This window comes from Triturus cristatus, chromosome 6 (assembly GCF_964204655.1).
Source record: "Triturus cristatus chromosome 6, aTriCri1.1, whole genome shotgun sequence".
In the NCBI taxonomy this organism is placed as follows: Eukaryota; Metazoa; Chordata; class Amphibia; order Caudata; family Salamandridae; genus Triturus; species Triturus cristatus.
The window spans coordinates 52,406,718-52,423,577 of NC_140589.1; the positions used below are offsets into that span (position 1 = coordinate 52,406,718).

General features: G+C 46.1%; 1 protein-coding gene across 1 annotated transcript in view; it reads right to left on the reverse strand.

Annotated features, from left to right (window-relative positions):
- DNAH8 (dynein axonemal heavy chain 8) overlaps nt 1-16,860 on the reverse strand; it is a 13,985,216-nt gene that overhangs the window by 2,004,117 nt on the left and 11,964,239 nt on the right. Inside the window, exon 76 of the mRNA XM_085610239.1 lies at nt 5,020-5,202. Within this exon, the coding sequence (XP_085466365.1) occupies nt 5,020-5,202 (183 nt within the window). The remainder of the gene's footprint in view (nt 1-5,019; nt 5,203-16,860) is intronic.

The window sequence follows — 16,860 nt, forward strand, 5'->3', positions numbered from 1 at the left end:
GGAGGCTTTTGTACGAACTCCAGGGTGTGGCCATGTTGAATCACATCCAAAACCCATCTGTCTGTTGTTATTGACAGCCAGGCTGGATAAAATGAAGACAGGTAATGATTGCTGCTTCTTGAACAAGTGGCGGGTGCCTTGACAAAGTCATTGTCGTCGATTGGATTGCTGCGATTTGCCTCTCGCAGATGATCTCCCTCTGGACTGTTGCTGATAAGTATTTGTTGAACGAAATTGCTGATTATTTGAGCATTGGCGATATCCCTGCTGATTGTATGGCTGATATCTATTTGATTGAAAAGAAGACCTTTGAATGAACTGTCCCCTGGATCGTCTCCTCCGAAAGGACTGGAACCTGCCCTGTTGAAGGGATCCTAACGCACGCCCTGTATCCGTGTCAGTTTTTATACTTTGGAGGGCATCATCCACATGGTTTCCGAATAGGTTCTCTCCATCAAATGGCATGTCCACTATTTTAGCTTGCACTTCTGGCCTAAAAGAAGTGGCTTTAAGCCATCCTTGTCTTCGCAGGGCCACTGTGCCTGCCATTTGCCTGAACGCCACTGAGGACAAATCCATAGCGATGTCTACGGATTCTGAGGCTGCCCTAGCCCCATCTTGGAAGATAGCAGCCGCTTCTTCTTTTTTATCCTCTGGCAGATGAGCTAGAAAAGGTGCTATATCAGACCACATCTGCCTATTGAATCTGCTGATGAGGGCTAACGCATTAGAGGCCTTTATGGAAGACGCTGCCATCACAGCAAAACGCTTCCCTGCACCATCCATTCGCCTCCCCTCTTTATCCGGGGGAACTGCTGATGTAGACACCGGATTTTTGGAGTGCCTTTGGGCGGCCTGCATCACCACAGATTCCGGTCGCGGATGTCCAATTAAACAGGCCGGAGAAGATTCTGGGGCTCTATATTTCTTCTCTATTCGAGGAACTGAAGCAACCACTGAAGCTGGGTTCCTCATTATTTTTAATCCTTCCTCCCAAATGTGAGCGATTATTGGTATGGACCTAATAGATTTCCTTGAATCCTCCTTGAAGTCATAGAAGAAACATTCGGCTTCTTGTACTGGAAGTGGAAGCTCAAATCTTTTTGACGCTTTCTCCATGACATCATGGAAACCTCCTATATCTTGTGGCGGAGAATGCGCTGGTGACGGAGATGGAGACGGAGTAGTTGGAAGAATATATTGGTCCCATTCATCCCCAACCTGAGTATCTTGAAGAAGTTCTCCTTCTTCCGGTTGATCCACGTCACTTTCCTCCAAATCGTCTCTAATTGTCACAATCGGGGGAGATAGAATTTTTTGAGAAGTAGTCTTGGGAGAGGAATGAGGTGGTTGAACTTGTGCGGGCTTATCTGAAGTTTTTGACGCTTGAGTGTTAGCTTCAGGAAAGCGCCGATAGTAATCATTTATCATAAGCCGCAAGTCAGTTACTAAGGAAATCGGCATCTATATAGTATCCTCTCGAAGATCAGGCTGAGGTTCTTCCTCTTCTTCATAGTCATATGACTGCTGGAATGACTCATACCTCCTTGAATCCTGTGGAGGACGATCTTGGAAAGAGAAGACTTCCTGAACCTCCTGATACTCTTCATCGTCAGTCTCCTGGCTCTTAATCTGAAGTTGGGACGGACTATACGCCACTCTTGAAGACTCTTCATCTTCTGACTGCAATTCAAGCAGATTAGATGGAGGAAGCGGAGAAATCTTTGTCCAAGCCGTAAAATCTGATGATCTCGTCTTCTTTGTCGACGAGCCCGTCTACGATGGAATAGATTTTAAAGATATTGTCTTTGCCTTTGGAGATTTAAAAGATGCCGTCGACGGAGCTCCCGTCGACGGAGATCTCGTCGACGTGGAAAGCTGAATTATCGTCGACGAAGCGGTCGTCGGCGAAGTCATCGTCGACGAAGTCGTCGACGCTGTCGCTGACGATGGGGTCGTCGACGATGTCGAAACTGGCCTCCCCGTCGACGGGATCGTCGACGAGCCTTTCTTCGACGACGATGTTTTAGTCGTCGACGTCGATGCAGCTGTCGTCGTTGAAATGGTAGTCGTCGACGGAGTCGTCGTTGGCGATTTTACTGAAATCAAAGCCGGCGACGCCCCAATTTTTGATGACGGAGCTGAGGAGACTTCTCTAGACTCTGTTGATTTCTTAAGAGGAGTATGAGGAAGTGAAGACGAAGAAGCCTCTTTGCCTTTTGTCTTTTGCTTTTTAAGTTCTGTGTTATCTTCAGAAGCAGAAGACTTCCACTTTTTTGTAGTTCTAGGTTCCTCTTCAGAGTCAGATTCTGAAGTGACCTTCTCCTTTTGAAGCCACAACAGAAGTCGTGCCTCCCTGTCACACAGGGTTTTCGCAGAAAAGGTTCTGCAATGCTTACAGTCCTTAGGCACATGTTTTGGGTGCAGACAATATAAGCAGTCCTTGTGGGGGTCTTCAGAAAAAAATCTAGGCTTTCCACAGGATCTGCAGGGCCTGAAGAGCCTCTTTTTAGAGCTTTCAGCCATAGTAAACAAAAAATATGAAGCACAGTACCTCAATCCAGTAAGAGAATGAATCTCCAGATGAACAAGAGGTCAAAAGTTCACACAGGAACAAAACTGAGCAAGGCTCAGGGAGACTCCTCCTCACACGAAGGCGGTTGGAAATCTGAGGCAGGAAGGCTCTGCTGGGGAGTGTGATGTCAGGGCTGGCAGCCGATTGGCTGAGTCTTGGACCAAATAATGATGAGGTTTGGTTACCAAATAAGAGGATTGCCTATGGGATTTTGCTATGCAGTTTTTTCTTATACTGCTGTGGTCCTTCTGTTACCGTGAGACTCCCACCATGACGACGGGGAAGATACAAGCATGTGAATCTATGAAAGATTGAATACTGGAGAATCACATATGGGATTTTAGCATCCTAAATAGATAGCGAGTATCTCCTGAGCTCCTTCCTCACAGTGAGGGAGTTGTAGCCCTCAGTAGGACTAGGTTTACTACTGGGAGGAGAAACCCATATGATGAAGCATGTTACCTATGGCAAGTGAGGGTTTTCGTCCTTAAAGGGATCATCCACCATCTATTGATGAGAGATTCTGAGAGACTCCAATCCTTCTATTACTTTATACACATTTTTCTAATGTAGTAATATTGTTTGTGTGCTAGTCTAGACCCGAGGGTGTTTAGTATTATTATTATACTGGAAAGCCCATTCAAGTCTATGTACTGTATTTACAAAGTAATGCATTTCCCTGAAACCATACTGTAAGTCAAAACAAAGTGCATATTCTATTACAATACCAAACTGAATTACTACTGTATATTTACTGCAAAGTACTTACCACTTACCTGTGCCAGGCTTGCTTGGTTCTAGAAAATAAACTAACTAAAAGAATATTGTTATACAAAAACAATTGGTCTGAAGTTCAGTCGTTGAGTGTGTGAATTCATTTGCTGACTGAGTGTGTACAACAAATGCTTAACACTGTCCTCTGATACTGCCTTACTGCTCGGCTACACTACCACAAATAGAGAGCAAGGTTCTATCTAACTTTACCTCTGCCTACCTTTTGGGTTCCACTGGACTCTGTGCACACCACACCTCATTTTTGTATAGTATATACAGAGCCAGCTTCCTACATGGAGGAAACAGATAGATCTAGACTACCCTCTGGTATTCCACATACCCGTGTTGTCTTTGATGGTTTGGAGGTGAGCTCTTACTAAATGATCTCGGAAGGTTTCGTTTTTTTTGTGTAAATAAAGGTGTCTCCATTGGACATACCAATCAATCCAGTATGTGCCAATTTTTTCTAATGTTATTTTGTTATTCCATTTGTGTGTTGAATGAACGTGGATACATAAACCAAAGTTTTGGATCTAGTGTTTCCTTTCCCTTCCAATAATGATTCTCTTGGAGCAAACTTTGCCCTTTTCTATGGTATTTTAGTTTTTTTTTTTTAGTAACCTCTGTTTTAGAGTAAATGAGATAGTCTCAGTAGACTGAATAGTCTTCTTCGATGGTGCACTTTCTTTGAATGCAAATAGATTGTCCAGAAAGAAGATTGTCACATAAATTCCTTGAATGAAAACTCCTCTAATAGAGTAGACTGCCAGTCATTTTAATGTGTATGTAACAAGGTGATCAGAATGCCGTGTTCCACTTCAATCTAGATGTCCAGGAAATGATTTTTTTCCCTGCATTTTGATTTTAATGTCTGGGTGTGATGATTTAGCCAGTTTACAAACTTCTACAGTGTAGCTTGCCTGCCGGTCTATATGCCCTAGATGGCATCTATATTTCTTCACCAAGGCGTGGGTTGTACCCAGCAGTACTTTTCTGACCAAAGTCTCCTACTGGGTTGGCCCCAAAATGTCTCCCTGGTGCAGCTGGGAAGTCTCCATAAAGTGGGTGACCTGCAATGTGTTAGGCAGAGGCGAGCCCTCAACCAGTCCAGTAGATTGGGGCACACCCCGCTAAACCGTAAGTAACCCACTCCATATACTTTTCTTGGTGTTTGGGGAGGACAAATATCTTCAAGCATACGTTTTCATTTGTTTGGCTTGATATATCAATTATGTGACCAAAACCTTTAGTGCATACGATTCTTCTTTTGTTTTTTGGAAATATTTTGACGTTTTGTTCAGAACCCTGCATCCTGGTTTTTAGGACTATCCAGTTTGAGATGAGTCCACAGAAAGGTTTGTGTCTAGAGACCTCAAGAGGCATTGTAATTTCAGAGGCCTGCATTACTAAGGGTGCCCTCGTCACACACTTTTTCAACCCACTAAAGCTCCACAGTATTTTTCACATTTTCTTACTTTATTGAAAATGCAACGAGGGCATATTTTAATCATATTTTATGACTCTTGGTAAATGCTGAATACACCAAAAGCTGCTTCTGTGTAGAAAAGCTACATTATTAGTTTAGGATGTAACTAATTGGCAACATAAGTACTTCAGGAGTTAGAAAAAGCGAGAGCGTTATTTCCCGTTGCGTCACAGAGCGCATTTACCTTCTTTTCAGTAAGAATTACTCTTCCAAGTAGCTGATTTTCTAATCCCTTAATTGTCACAGTAAAGTCAATAACTGAGGTTTTTGCGTTGATCTCAGGTGTGAAGGCTGGGTTTGGTAGCTTTGTAGTGATGTAAAGTCGAAAGCTATCCATGATATCACATTCTTTATCGCCAACCTTGACCTACAAAACAAGAGCAGGACGATTAGTTTCAGGCTATATTAGTCCAACACGTACAACTGCATAAACAATCATACAATAAAACATTAAGATTCCGTAGGCTCTTCAGCATGATTTTGTTGCATTTACCAAAGTAACAATGGAATGGAAAACACTTACTCATAATCTGGTTAAGTTAGGAACACATATGAAAGCATTTTTCCATACGTATGTCACATCTTTGTGTATGGCCATACCATAGAGATCTAAGTACTCATAGAGAAAGTATTTTCGAATATTTATGTATTAGAAAAGAAAAGCAATTTTAACAAATAGTAGCCTGACGGTTGTGAGAAGTTGGCCTGATGTATGATGTCACTAGTTCTAGTGTACACCTTATATCAGTCCAAACAACCCTTATGGTGATTGGTTGTAAAGTCAACCTTATAGACCAGCTATCCTAGTAGTAGCATGGACAAGAGCAGTCTTAGGCTAAACTCTGAATGGCATGTGAAGCCAGCTGTGATACCATATATAATCCCTTGAATACCAAATGAAAGGACACCACAACAGATATATATATCAAATAAAGTGTATTTATTCTAGTCAAACCCTCAGCACTCTTTATGAGATTAGAGGTAAGTACAACACAGTCTTATTTAAGCATACATTAAGTCACACAGGTAAGTAATACAGTTAGGCCCTAGGGGCCACGTAAACCATATACTAAAGAAGTGGTATAAGGACCACTGTCACGGAAATAGAATAGGCCTAGGCCTAGGGAATCGCTGGGGCTACACTACACTAGCAACAGTTAGGAAGTGGGAGGCCCACGGGATTCAGGTGCAGAGTGGAAACACTCACGCGTAATGCGTAAAAGTCGATAGAATTACTAGCAGTTAGAAATTAACAGTTTAAGGACACTTCTGAAGCAGCTAGAGAGTCGAGACTCGGAAACTAGACCCTAGGATAGTCACTACCCTTCTGAGCACCGAAGTACCCAAGTTACCCAGCCCACGGGCTGCGGGTGCATAGGTGTGAACTTGCGTCGGGTTTCGTCGTGGACTTCTATGCCTGAAGGAAAGTTGCTGACAGGCAGTCAGTGAAGAGTGTCCGGTGGATCCCAAGGCTGGGATCAAGAAGAGAGGAGACCTGCAAGCAGAAGGGACAGAGTCAAGGTCACTAGCCAGTGACCACGTGGAACCAGGAAGGAACCAGGCGATGTCGTGAAGATTGCAGGTGAAGGTGAAGCTTGTCGCTGCAGCCACGAGGACCAGGGAACGTCGAGGATGACCAGGACCAGGAGGCGAGCTGTCCCACGAAGGCTCTTGCTGTCGGCGGCGTCGAAGTTGGACTAGGACTCACCAAGCCTTGGCAAGCGGAACCCACGAAGAACGGAGGACTTGCTTCTGGTGCAGACCAGGAAGGTCTGGGGTGCTTCTCTTTTGTAAAGAAGTGGGAGCCAGTCTGGAGGAGCCAAACCAGCGGTGAAGATTTCAGGATGCGTCGTCACAAAGGCCACTAGCCAACGGGCAAGCAACCGGACAGACGCGGCAAGCAGGAAAATGCAGAAGGGCCCCACGCAGGACTCGTGGAGTGTGGGGGGGCTGATCTTCGGTGCAGATGGTGCTTGGGGTTGGGACTTCTCAATCCCCGGTGCACAACTTCGAGGGTGCCTCAGAAGCTGCGCTGGAAGATACTCGCCACTTTTCCCAGGTAGCCGGTCCCACGTCTCTCGTCGCCTCCACGGATCTCAGCTCGGCTGTGGATGTGGATCAGGGTCGGAGAAGTCTGGAAGTCAAGGCTCTGGTCAGGCTCTGCAGTCGGTCCCTCGTAGAACTTTAGCAAAGCAAAGGGTAGTCTCTTGATGGTGCCTGTTTGCACAGGGTAGCCACTCCTTGGCCACAAGGGAGATTCTTCAGTCTTCTTCTTTCGTCGAATGTCGAAGGTCCAGAGTTTCTGTTCAAGTTGCAGGTTCAGGATAATCTAATCTCCTGGGGCCCAGCTACCACTCTTATACTAATCTGGGGGACTGGGTTACCTGCTAGGTCACGCCTTATGGGTGGGACCTGGGAGGGGGGTGGTTACACCCCCTTCCCTTTGTCCAGTTTCGCGCCAGGACTGGGGCTGGTGTGCCCCAGCACCAGTTTGAACTGGACTATGCATGGGACACCTTGTGTGCCCCAGGCATGTCTCATTCCTTTCAGCCCTCCCTGCTCCAATACACTAAAGTCTGTCTGGGGAGGTGCTAGCACCTCCCCAAGCAGGAAACCTATTGTCCAAGCCTCCCTTGCCGGGATCACTCCCAGCAGTAGGAGGTCAGACTTGTGTCTGTGGCAGCAGCATCCATTTTGTGATGCTGAGGCTTTGGTTAGAGTTAAACAGCAAAGTAGGATTTTAACATGTCTCTCCCTCTAGAAGGGAGGAATAATATCCTCATCACCAGAAATGGTATGGGGGTATTATTCCAAAGTGTTAGACACCTTACACGACATGTTTTGATAAAGCCAAACCATAGTTACCATAACCGTTTAAGATTATAAGGCACTTTAAGAGTATATGGTAGGCTATATCATAGAACAGCTATAAGGACATGGTTCCGAAAGCTGCAGACAGGCTCAGCTCATGCTAGAGCACCATCTCACATGTTACCAAGCACTCTGCTTCCAGGATTGTTAAGGCCTGCCATAGGAGTGGCTGATAGGTACACATGTGTCTATTTTAAGGGTAGATATAGGCATACTATATCTAAGCAAGGGGTGATTACACGCCCTTGCCCCAGCTGAGTGATCAGCCAGTTGTGTCTGATTGGAAGGCCATACCAGGGGTGGCATAATACATGCTGCAGCCCCTGGGAGGCCTAGGGTACACCTATGCCCTGGGTACCTAGGGTACACTGTACGGGGTCCAATAAGGCGATCCTTACCAATTGGGAATGTACCTAGGGTACATGGAGTCCATTTTAAAGAGAGAGCAGACAGCCTGAGACCCTGAATGGCAGGATCTCAGGCCAACTAAGTCGAAAAACCAGCTAGACACTAGGCAAAAAGTTGGGGGTAACCATAGTTAGATATCCACCTTCCTACAACGGTCATATCACCAATTAGTCATATCAGCACCTTTAATGAGTTTTATATGTTTTACATGGCTTGATTATTTTTGCTGCTTGGGGATCATCATTATTTAGATAAAACCAAGGGGCATATTTACAAGCACCTATCGCCACCGGAGCATAAAGTTTTTGGATGTTCCAGTGGTGTAGCGCCATTTTTCATATTTACAAGTTGGCGCTAAGCCACTTAGCATGGCTTTACGCCACCTTGTTAAAATGCCCTGTTCCACCACAGTCCTCTGCAGAAAAGGGGCATGCAATGGGTGTTGCTGTGGGCTTTCTAACACAAGACCCATTGCTTTTTGGCGCTGCCCCAGATTTAAAAGGTTGAGGCAGCGCCAAAAACTAACACCATGGAACACCAGGCATTAGAATCGTTTCTTGCTCTTTCCATGTGTTCTGCATTCTGCAACACACATAAAAAGAGAAAATTGCCATTATTGATTTATCTGTAGGAAGTAGGCCCTTCCTGCACATAAACAATCGTCCTTGCGTTGTAGGCACCCCTGCTAAAAGGTGGCAAGGTGCCTGCGCTGGTGCTGGGCAGTTTTTTTTGCGCTAGGGGAAACACAGGGCGCACCATATTCTTGTGAATACAGCGCATCCCTGCATTTTCAAAATGTGGGAGTACAGTGCTGCCACATTTGGTGCAGCTCCACGCTCCGACATTTATTTGTAAATATGCCCCCAAGTTGCTTTGACTTTGTTCCTTCTGATAGATACAGACTATTCTACAAAGCCTTCCTCCCAGGTAACAGACTGGAACCAGTTTATTTATGCATGGCAGGTCACCTGTTTCAGTTGGCGCAGTTCAAACTCTGTTGTGTATTTAAATAGTGTCATCAGAAATGATATAGTGGGCCCAATCTTGGTGAATCTTCCTGAGAACATGAGAAATTAAGGGTATGGGGGGAACGCATAATGAGGCAAAAATTCTACCTCTACGAAAACATGTTCCCCAAGGCTCCCCTCAATGGATACTGGAGGGTGCAGAACTTCTGGCACAGAGCATTTTCAGAGGAGGCGAATAAGTCCACTAGAGGAGTTCCCCACTGGGCAAAGATTTCCTGGACTACCTCCTACAAAAGACCCCACTAGTGATCAGCAAGGAGACACCGGTTCAGGCTGCCGGCTCTGACACTCAGAGACTGTGCTAGGTGATTTGCGGTAATACAGATACCTTGGCAGTGTGCCCAAGACCACAGTCTTAATGCCTCCAGACAAAGCAGATGAGATCCTACTCATCCTGCTTACTCATGTTATCTGTCAAGATCTGGACAAGCCGATCCATGATGGAGGGGAGGAAGGTTTTGTGCTGCAGCCAAATCGCCCTCAGTTCCAGCAAGTAGATGTGAAGAACCTGCTCTTCCATGGACCAGAGGCTCCTGATCTCCAGATCCTCCAGATGGGATCCCCATATTAGTGTGGAGGCAATCATCACTACCTAAGTCATGATCGGGGGGGGTGGAGTGAAAACCATCCTGTCAGGTTTGCCTAATTCCCTCACCAAGCCAGTTCTGCTGCAGCACTGGGGGAAAATATGATGGCTTTCAACGGTCTCCCCGTTATGAAGCCACTGCTTGTGAAGGAACCACTGCAGGGCACTCATGTGTCAATGTGGTTGCATTACTAGGAGAAAACAGAAAGCCAGCAGACCTAGAATCCTGGGACCCTCAGGACTTGGGCTTTGGCGCCCTGCTGGAAATATGGAACTATCTCCTGAATTTATCTGATCCTTTGCGACGGAAGGAAGGCATGGAGAAGGGTGGTGTCTATTACTGACACCATGACCTGGAGTCATTTAGATGGCAGCAGGTGGTTTGGGCTGGTTGAATGAAAATTTGAGGTTGAACTGCTGGGATGCTGTTGACTGCAGATGGTGCAACACGCTCGCTGGCGAGCCAGTCATCCAAGTACAGCAATTTAGGGATGCCCGACCATTGGAGATGGGTAGCAACCACCACCGTCTCCTTTGTGAAGACTGGAGGTGATGATGTCAAGCCAAAGTGCAGTACCACAAATTGGTAGTGTGTAGGACCAACTACAAATTGCGAAATACTCCACTGCAACTGCAGGATCAGGATGTGAAAGTATGCATCCTGCAGTTAGAGAGATACCACCCAGTCTCCAAGCTCTAACGGCAGTAAAATTTAAGCTAAGGTTAGCATCTTGAACTTCTCCGTTATGAGGAAGAAGTTCAGGTCCCTAATGCCCAGGATCAGACACAGACTGCTGTCCTCCTTGGGCATCAGGAAGTAAAGCGCATAACAACCCTGGCCCTTTACTCACTCCTTTACTCACTCTGGCACCAACAGTACCACTTCTTTGAGGAGAAGAGCTGCAACCTCCCGCTGAAGAATGTCCAAATGGTCTGAAGGTGGAGAGGAGGTTTGGGGTCGGACCTGAAGAAAGGGGACAGTGTAGCCCCTTTCTATGATTTGAAGGACCCACTGGTCAGAAGTAATGGCATTCAAGGTTGGAAGAAGGTAAGACACTCGCCCCCCTACAGATTTCGTTTGGGTTAGAGATGCAATCTAGATCATAGTGGTGCAGGGGAGGAGTGAGAGGAAGAAGGTTGCAAGGTCGATTCACTGCCCTTTCTTCTATTTCGGCCTCTCTACTGCCTGATGAGGGGGATAAGGCTGTTGCAGTCCTGCCAGTTGGTAGTGTCTTGAACAAAAGGAACATCCTCGTCCAATGCAGAAAAAGTGGCAAAATGGCTTAGTACTTGGTTGGAGATGAAGGCTATAGACCGAGGGATCTTCCTGTGGCCTTGCAGTTTTAAACTGTTCCAGGGCTGAGTCTGCTTTAGCTCCAAAATGACACACCCCATCAAATGGATGAAATTAATTACATACTTGTAACTGCAGTTCTCCAACATTGGTATATTTTATATATTCATATGATTGAATCATTCCCCGTTGTCCAACTCACCTGCCCAAAAAACTCTGGACAATACGCGGTGTTCTGCAAGCAGTGTAGTGCAATACATTGAGCTGCTCGCGCTGATTTTTAGCGCCGGGTGTTTACCCCTCGCTGTAAAATCAGCACAAACGGAACCACGCACAGCGCAAGCACACTGCTTCTTACTGCTGCTCGAGTAGATGCTTTACTCGAATGGCAGCTTCCTCCACGCGAGTGGAAGGTTTCTCCAATGCAAGGGTTAGCAGCATACCGTGACTGCCCGCATTGAGAAATCTCACCAGGAGGTGGTCTGGAGTAAGATTTTCCTAGCTCGCGCTTGCCAACTTAAACATTGGCGAGCCATGCAAGAGGAAAAACTCAGCTCCACTTCACGACATGCCACTACGCTGCGTTTTTTTAACTCCGTGCTCAACATGGAGTGGGAAAAACTCTGCAAACTCCGCAAGCAGAGCGGAAGTTCACAACTAGGCCTAGGAGTAACCCATCCGCCATGATGTAAATCAGGTCCAGAATCTTTACAGGTCCAGAAGTGTACTGAAGTGGTGGTGTTAGAGATCCAATACTTATACCCAGTTGGGCCTTTGAAGTTGGAGAGGCTTCCTGCCTTGGCTCCAGACTCACAGCAGGGGGGTATGTAAACCTTTGTGTGTGGACAGGACACAGCCTATTGAGGTGTAAGTGAGGTTGGGTCCAGCTCCTCTCTCCCATCCTGCCTGGATGGCACATCAGGTTACACCTAAGCTCTCAGTGTGTGGGGTATTCTAGGAGGAATACACAAAACCCAACTGTCACCCCCCACAGGCATGTGATCAGAGAAAAGCAGCAGGCACAAAATGACTAAAGTAAGAAAATGCCAACTTTACTGGGTGGTGCTTCCTCAGTGAACCCGGTGGTCAGCAGAACGGTGTACCAGACAGATGTGATTGGTGCCTGCAGACTGCAGGGAAGAAAACAAGTTACTTACCTGTAACTACAGTTATCCAGTATTGGTATCTTTCATAGATTCACATGCCTGAATCATTCCCCGTCGCCGAGGGGGGAGTCTCCGGTAAATAAAGAAGTAGTGCCAAAAATGTTAGTAGTAGTAGTAGGCCCAAAGAAAAGGCCTAAAGCCTATATCTTAGCAGACTATCTACCTCATTATGCAATAGAACCAAGAATTTGGTAACAACCAATCAGACACCAGCACCCTTCTAGAAACCTCTCAGCAGAGCCAGTTCTCCTCAGATTTTCCTAGCACAAGTGGGATGTAAACGTCCCAAAATATAGAGAATTGAGTCTACGGGGAGGAGGGTGGGTGCATGTGAATCTATGAACGATACCAATACTGGATAACTGTAGTAACAGGTAAGTAACTTGTATTCTTATCCAGTATTGGGGTATCTTTCATATATTCACATGCCTGAATCAGAATAGCGTTACAACAAACAAACGATGGACGGAATGCTGACAATGCAGACATACGGCTGGGTTCAAACTGGAATGGAATGGTGAGCAAAAAAACGATGGATTTAGGCCCAGATCTCTGTACTGGGGTGAATGTATGACATTGTTCTGCATTCTGTCCATCAATTGTTGTTTTTGCATTTGTCACCCCGAGTGGGAAGGGTATGCTCAGACGTGAGTCCCTTGCTCTCCATGCCACTGGAATCAAGCTATCCTGGCTGACGAGGGCAGAAAGCCCGAAACCGGTCCTAGGATGCTTGTTTCCAGTCCAGTGAGGACCTGGCTTGGCAGTTCGGGCTGGACTGTTCCCATCGGGCACAGGGTCAAGACTGATTTGCATATGGCTGGGTTCAAACTGGAATGGCATGGTGAGCAAAAAAACGATGGATTTAGGCCCAGATCTCTGTACTGGGGTGAATGTATGACATTGTTCTGCATTCTGTCCATCAATTGTTGTTTTTGCATGAATCAGAATAGCGAGCAGTATACCAAGTATACAGTCGTTTGCGGATGGTGGGAGACTAATGCTGATACTCCTTAGTTGCATCCACAGCTTGTTTACAAGAGGTATAAGAAAAACAATCTTAAAATTCGACATGCAATCTATAAAGAGAAAACAGCATGTAATGCAATAACATTGAAAAAGAAAACCAATAATCATTGTAAAATATTGCATTGTCATATTAAAAGATATCAACATATTACATGTGAAAAATATGAAAAGGTACCTGAAGATATCTTCAAAGAAAAAGATGTCGCAGGACAGCTTGCCCCACTGCTGCATCGTCCCGATGCGTAGACTGGAGGCAGTAATGTCTCGTAAAAGTGTGGACATTTTTCCATGTCGCAGCACGGCAGATATTCTCTAGAGTCACTCCAGCAAACAATGCTGTAGACGCTGCTACTGTTCTCATGGAATGGGCCTTGGGTTTCCGTAACAATGGCCTATGAGCTTTATCATGGCAGAAAAGGATTGTTGATGCTATCCATCTGGCAATGGTGGATTTTGTCACTGCCTTTCCCAGGGTAGTTTGGCCATAAGCCACGAACAATTGGTCGGACTTTCTAAGGTTCTTTGTTTTTTGAAGATAGAATTTAAGACATCTCTTGATATCGAGAGAATGTAATGCTCGCTCCACTGGAGTAAATGGGTTAGGAAACAAAGTTTTTCACCTCACTGGTTCATTAAGATGAAACTGTGATGGCACCTTAGGGATAAATGTTGGATTAGTTCGGAGGTGCACATAGTCTTGAGTGAAGTGTAGAAAAGGTTCCTTTACAGTAAACACCTGAATTTCACTCACTCGCGAGCTGATGTTAAAGCCAGAAGTAAAGCAACCTTCCAGGTAAGGAATTTAAGATCAGCCTTGTGGATAGGCTCGAATGGATGCTTCATTAATTGCATTAAGACTGTGTTGAGTTCCCACTCCGGTGGAGGAAGTCAGACCGGAGGAAACTCCCGGAAAAGTCCTTTCATAAACTGCTTAATTAAAGAGGATGAACACAGAGAAGGGCCATGAGCACCCTTTCTGAATCTGGAAAGTGCAGCTAAATGGACTTTGACTGAAGGGAAAGAAAGTCCAGATCTTGCCAGGTGTAACAAATAAGGGAGGATCTGTTCTGCAGGAGCGTCCACCGGGTGCACCTGGTTTGCTTCACACCAACAGCAAAACCGTTTCCATTTTAGACAGTAAGTTTTTATCGTGCTGTGGGCTCGTGATTTCGTTAATATATCCCTACAGTCTTGAGGGATATCCAGGTCCTTAAATTCTAACAAGTCAGGATCCATGCGTGTAAATGTTGGGACTGAGGGTCTGGGTGGAGAACCTGACCTTTGTTCCTTGACAGCATTGTGGGCGTCGGGAGAAGACGGATAGGCTGGTCCTGGGATAGTAATAGAAGCTCCTGAAACCAGTATTGGCGTGGCCATCTGGGTGCAATCAAGATGAGACGACAGCCCTCCAACTTCATTTTGCGTATGACTCTCGGTATTAGAGTTATCGGTGGAAAAGCGTAAGCACAAATCCCTGACCATCGCATGGACAGGGCATTCCCCCTTGACCCCTGTTGAGGGTATCTGCTGGCATAAAAGCGGCATTTCTTGTTCTCTTTTGTGGCGAACAAATCCAGTGGCGGTGTGCCCCAAGCTCTGAACACTCTGAGCACTTGAGCTTGCTCCAGCTCTCATTCGTGGCAATCTGATTGGGATCTGCTGAGCGTGTCCGCTAATGTATTGCAGAGACCTCTGACATGTTCTGCTCTGAGGGTTATGTTGTGGAGTGTGACCCATTCCCACAACTCCTGAGCCTCTGTGGACAGAGTTGCTGATCTTGTCCCTCCTTGCTTGTTCACGTAAAACATGCTGGTGGTATTGTCGGTCCGAACCAGAACCGATGAACCTGCAATCCTTGGAAGGAGAGCTTGTAGAGACAGGAAAATTGACGCAATTCTAGACTGTTGATGTGCTTGTTCTTGTACTCTGGAGACCATTTCCCCTGTATCTGTAAGTCTTGGAGATGACCTCCCCATCCTTCCATGGAAACATCCGTAGTGAGGACAAAGTCTGGAATTTTCTGTATGAAAGTGAGCCCTTCTGCTAAGTTGGGTATGTGGGACCACCAACTTAGAACGCTCTTCATGCCCGAAGTGACTCTGAGGATGTTGTCGAAGGAAACCATAGCCTGCTGCGACTGAAGGTGCAACTCCTCCTGCAAGGGTCGCATCCGGAGCCGTGCCAGAGGGACGAGGTGTATTGCAGAGGAGCACATCCCTAGGAGCGACGCGAACATCCGGACAGAAACTGACCTTCTTTTGGAAATCAAGATTGCTAACTTTTGAAGACGAACCTGCCGTTCGTGAGATAAGAATGCCTTGCAGCGGATGGTATCTAGCAGAGCTCCCAGAAAAGGAAGAATCTGCTTTGGGTGTAATTGAGATTTGCTCCTGTTGACCGTAAGCCCCAGAGATTGGAACAGACGAAGAGATGTTGTTACGGCAGTCTTGACTGATCTTTCCGAAGGACCTTTTATCAACCAGTCGTCTAAATACGGGAAGACTTGGATTCCTTGGGATCGTAACGCTGCTGCCACTGGAGCTAGGCACTTCGTAAATATCCTTGGGGCAGATTTTAACCCAAACGGGAGCACTTTGAACTGGTAATGGGCGCCAGCCACTGTGAAGCGAAGATACTTGCGATGCTTCGGATATATTGGGATGTGAAAGTAAGCGTCTTCCATATCTAAAGAAGCTAGAAAATCTCCCTCGTTGAGGCAACCTAGAATTTCTGCCAGAGTGACCATGCGAAATCCCTGCTTCTTGAGGAATCTGTTCAGATTGCGAAGGTCCAAGATTGGACGCCACTCCCCTGATTTCTTCTTGATGAGGAAAAAGCGGGAATAGAAACCCGTACCCTTTTGAAGTGCGGGAACCTTCTCGATTGCGTTCTTGAGGAGCATCGTTAAAGCTTCTTTCAATAGTAAATGAAGACGAGGGGGAGTGTGTCCCTTGGGTGGTGTGTTGGATGGCTTGGTGACAAACTCTACGGTATAACCGTTGTGAACCAGGTCCAGAACCCACTGGTCCGACGTAATTTCTTGCCACTTGCTCACAAAAGTTGAAATTTTCACACCCACAGGGAGAGGAAAAGGAGTGGAAGGCGCCCTGCAGAAATCATTGTTTCCCTGATTCTGCGATCTTTTTCGTCCGCCTTGACGAGAGAAACCAGACGTGTTGGTTTGTCTGTAGGAAGATTGATAGGATTGCCGATATTGAGGCTGGTACCTGTTCTGTTGGGTGTGGTAACCTCCTCTGGATGAAAAACCACGGCCTCTTGCTCCTCTGAAGTTACCTTGTTTGTACTGCAAGGAGCCCAATGATCTTGCGGTGTCAGTATCGGTCTTTATTGCTTGGAGTGCATCATCTATATGCTTTCAAACAACGATTCGCCATCATAGGCCATATCCAATATTTTTGTTTGGACTTCTGGTCTGAACGTGGTGGCCTTAAGCCAGCCCTGGCGTCTGAGAACAGCTGCCCCAGCCAACTGGCGAAAATGAGTATTTACAATGTCCAGAGCGCAGTCGATAATCTCTGATGCTGCACGCTCACCCTCCAACAAAACCTTCCGAGCGTCTTGTCTGTTGTCCTCTGGGATGAGGTCAATAAAACTTGCAATTTCTGACCACATTTGGCGGTCATAA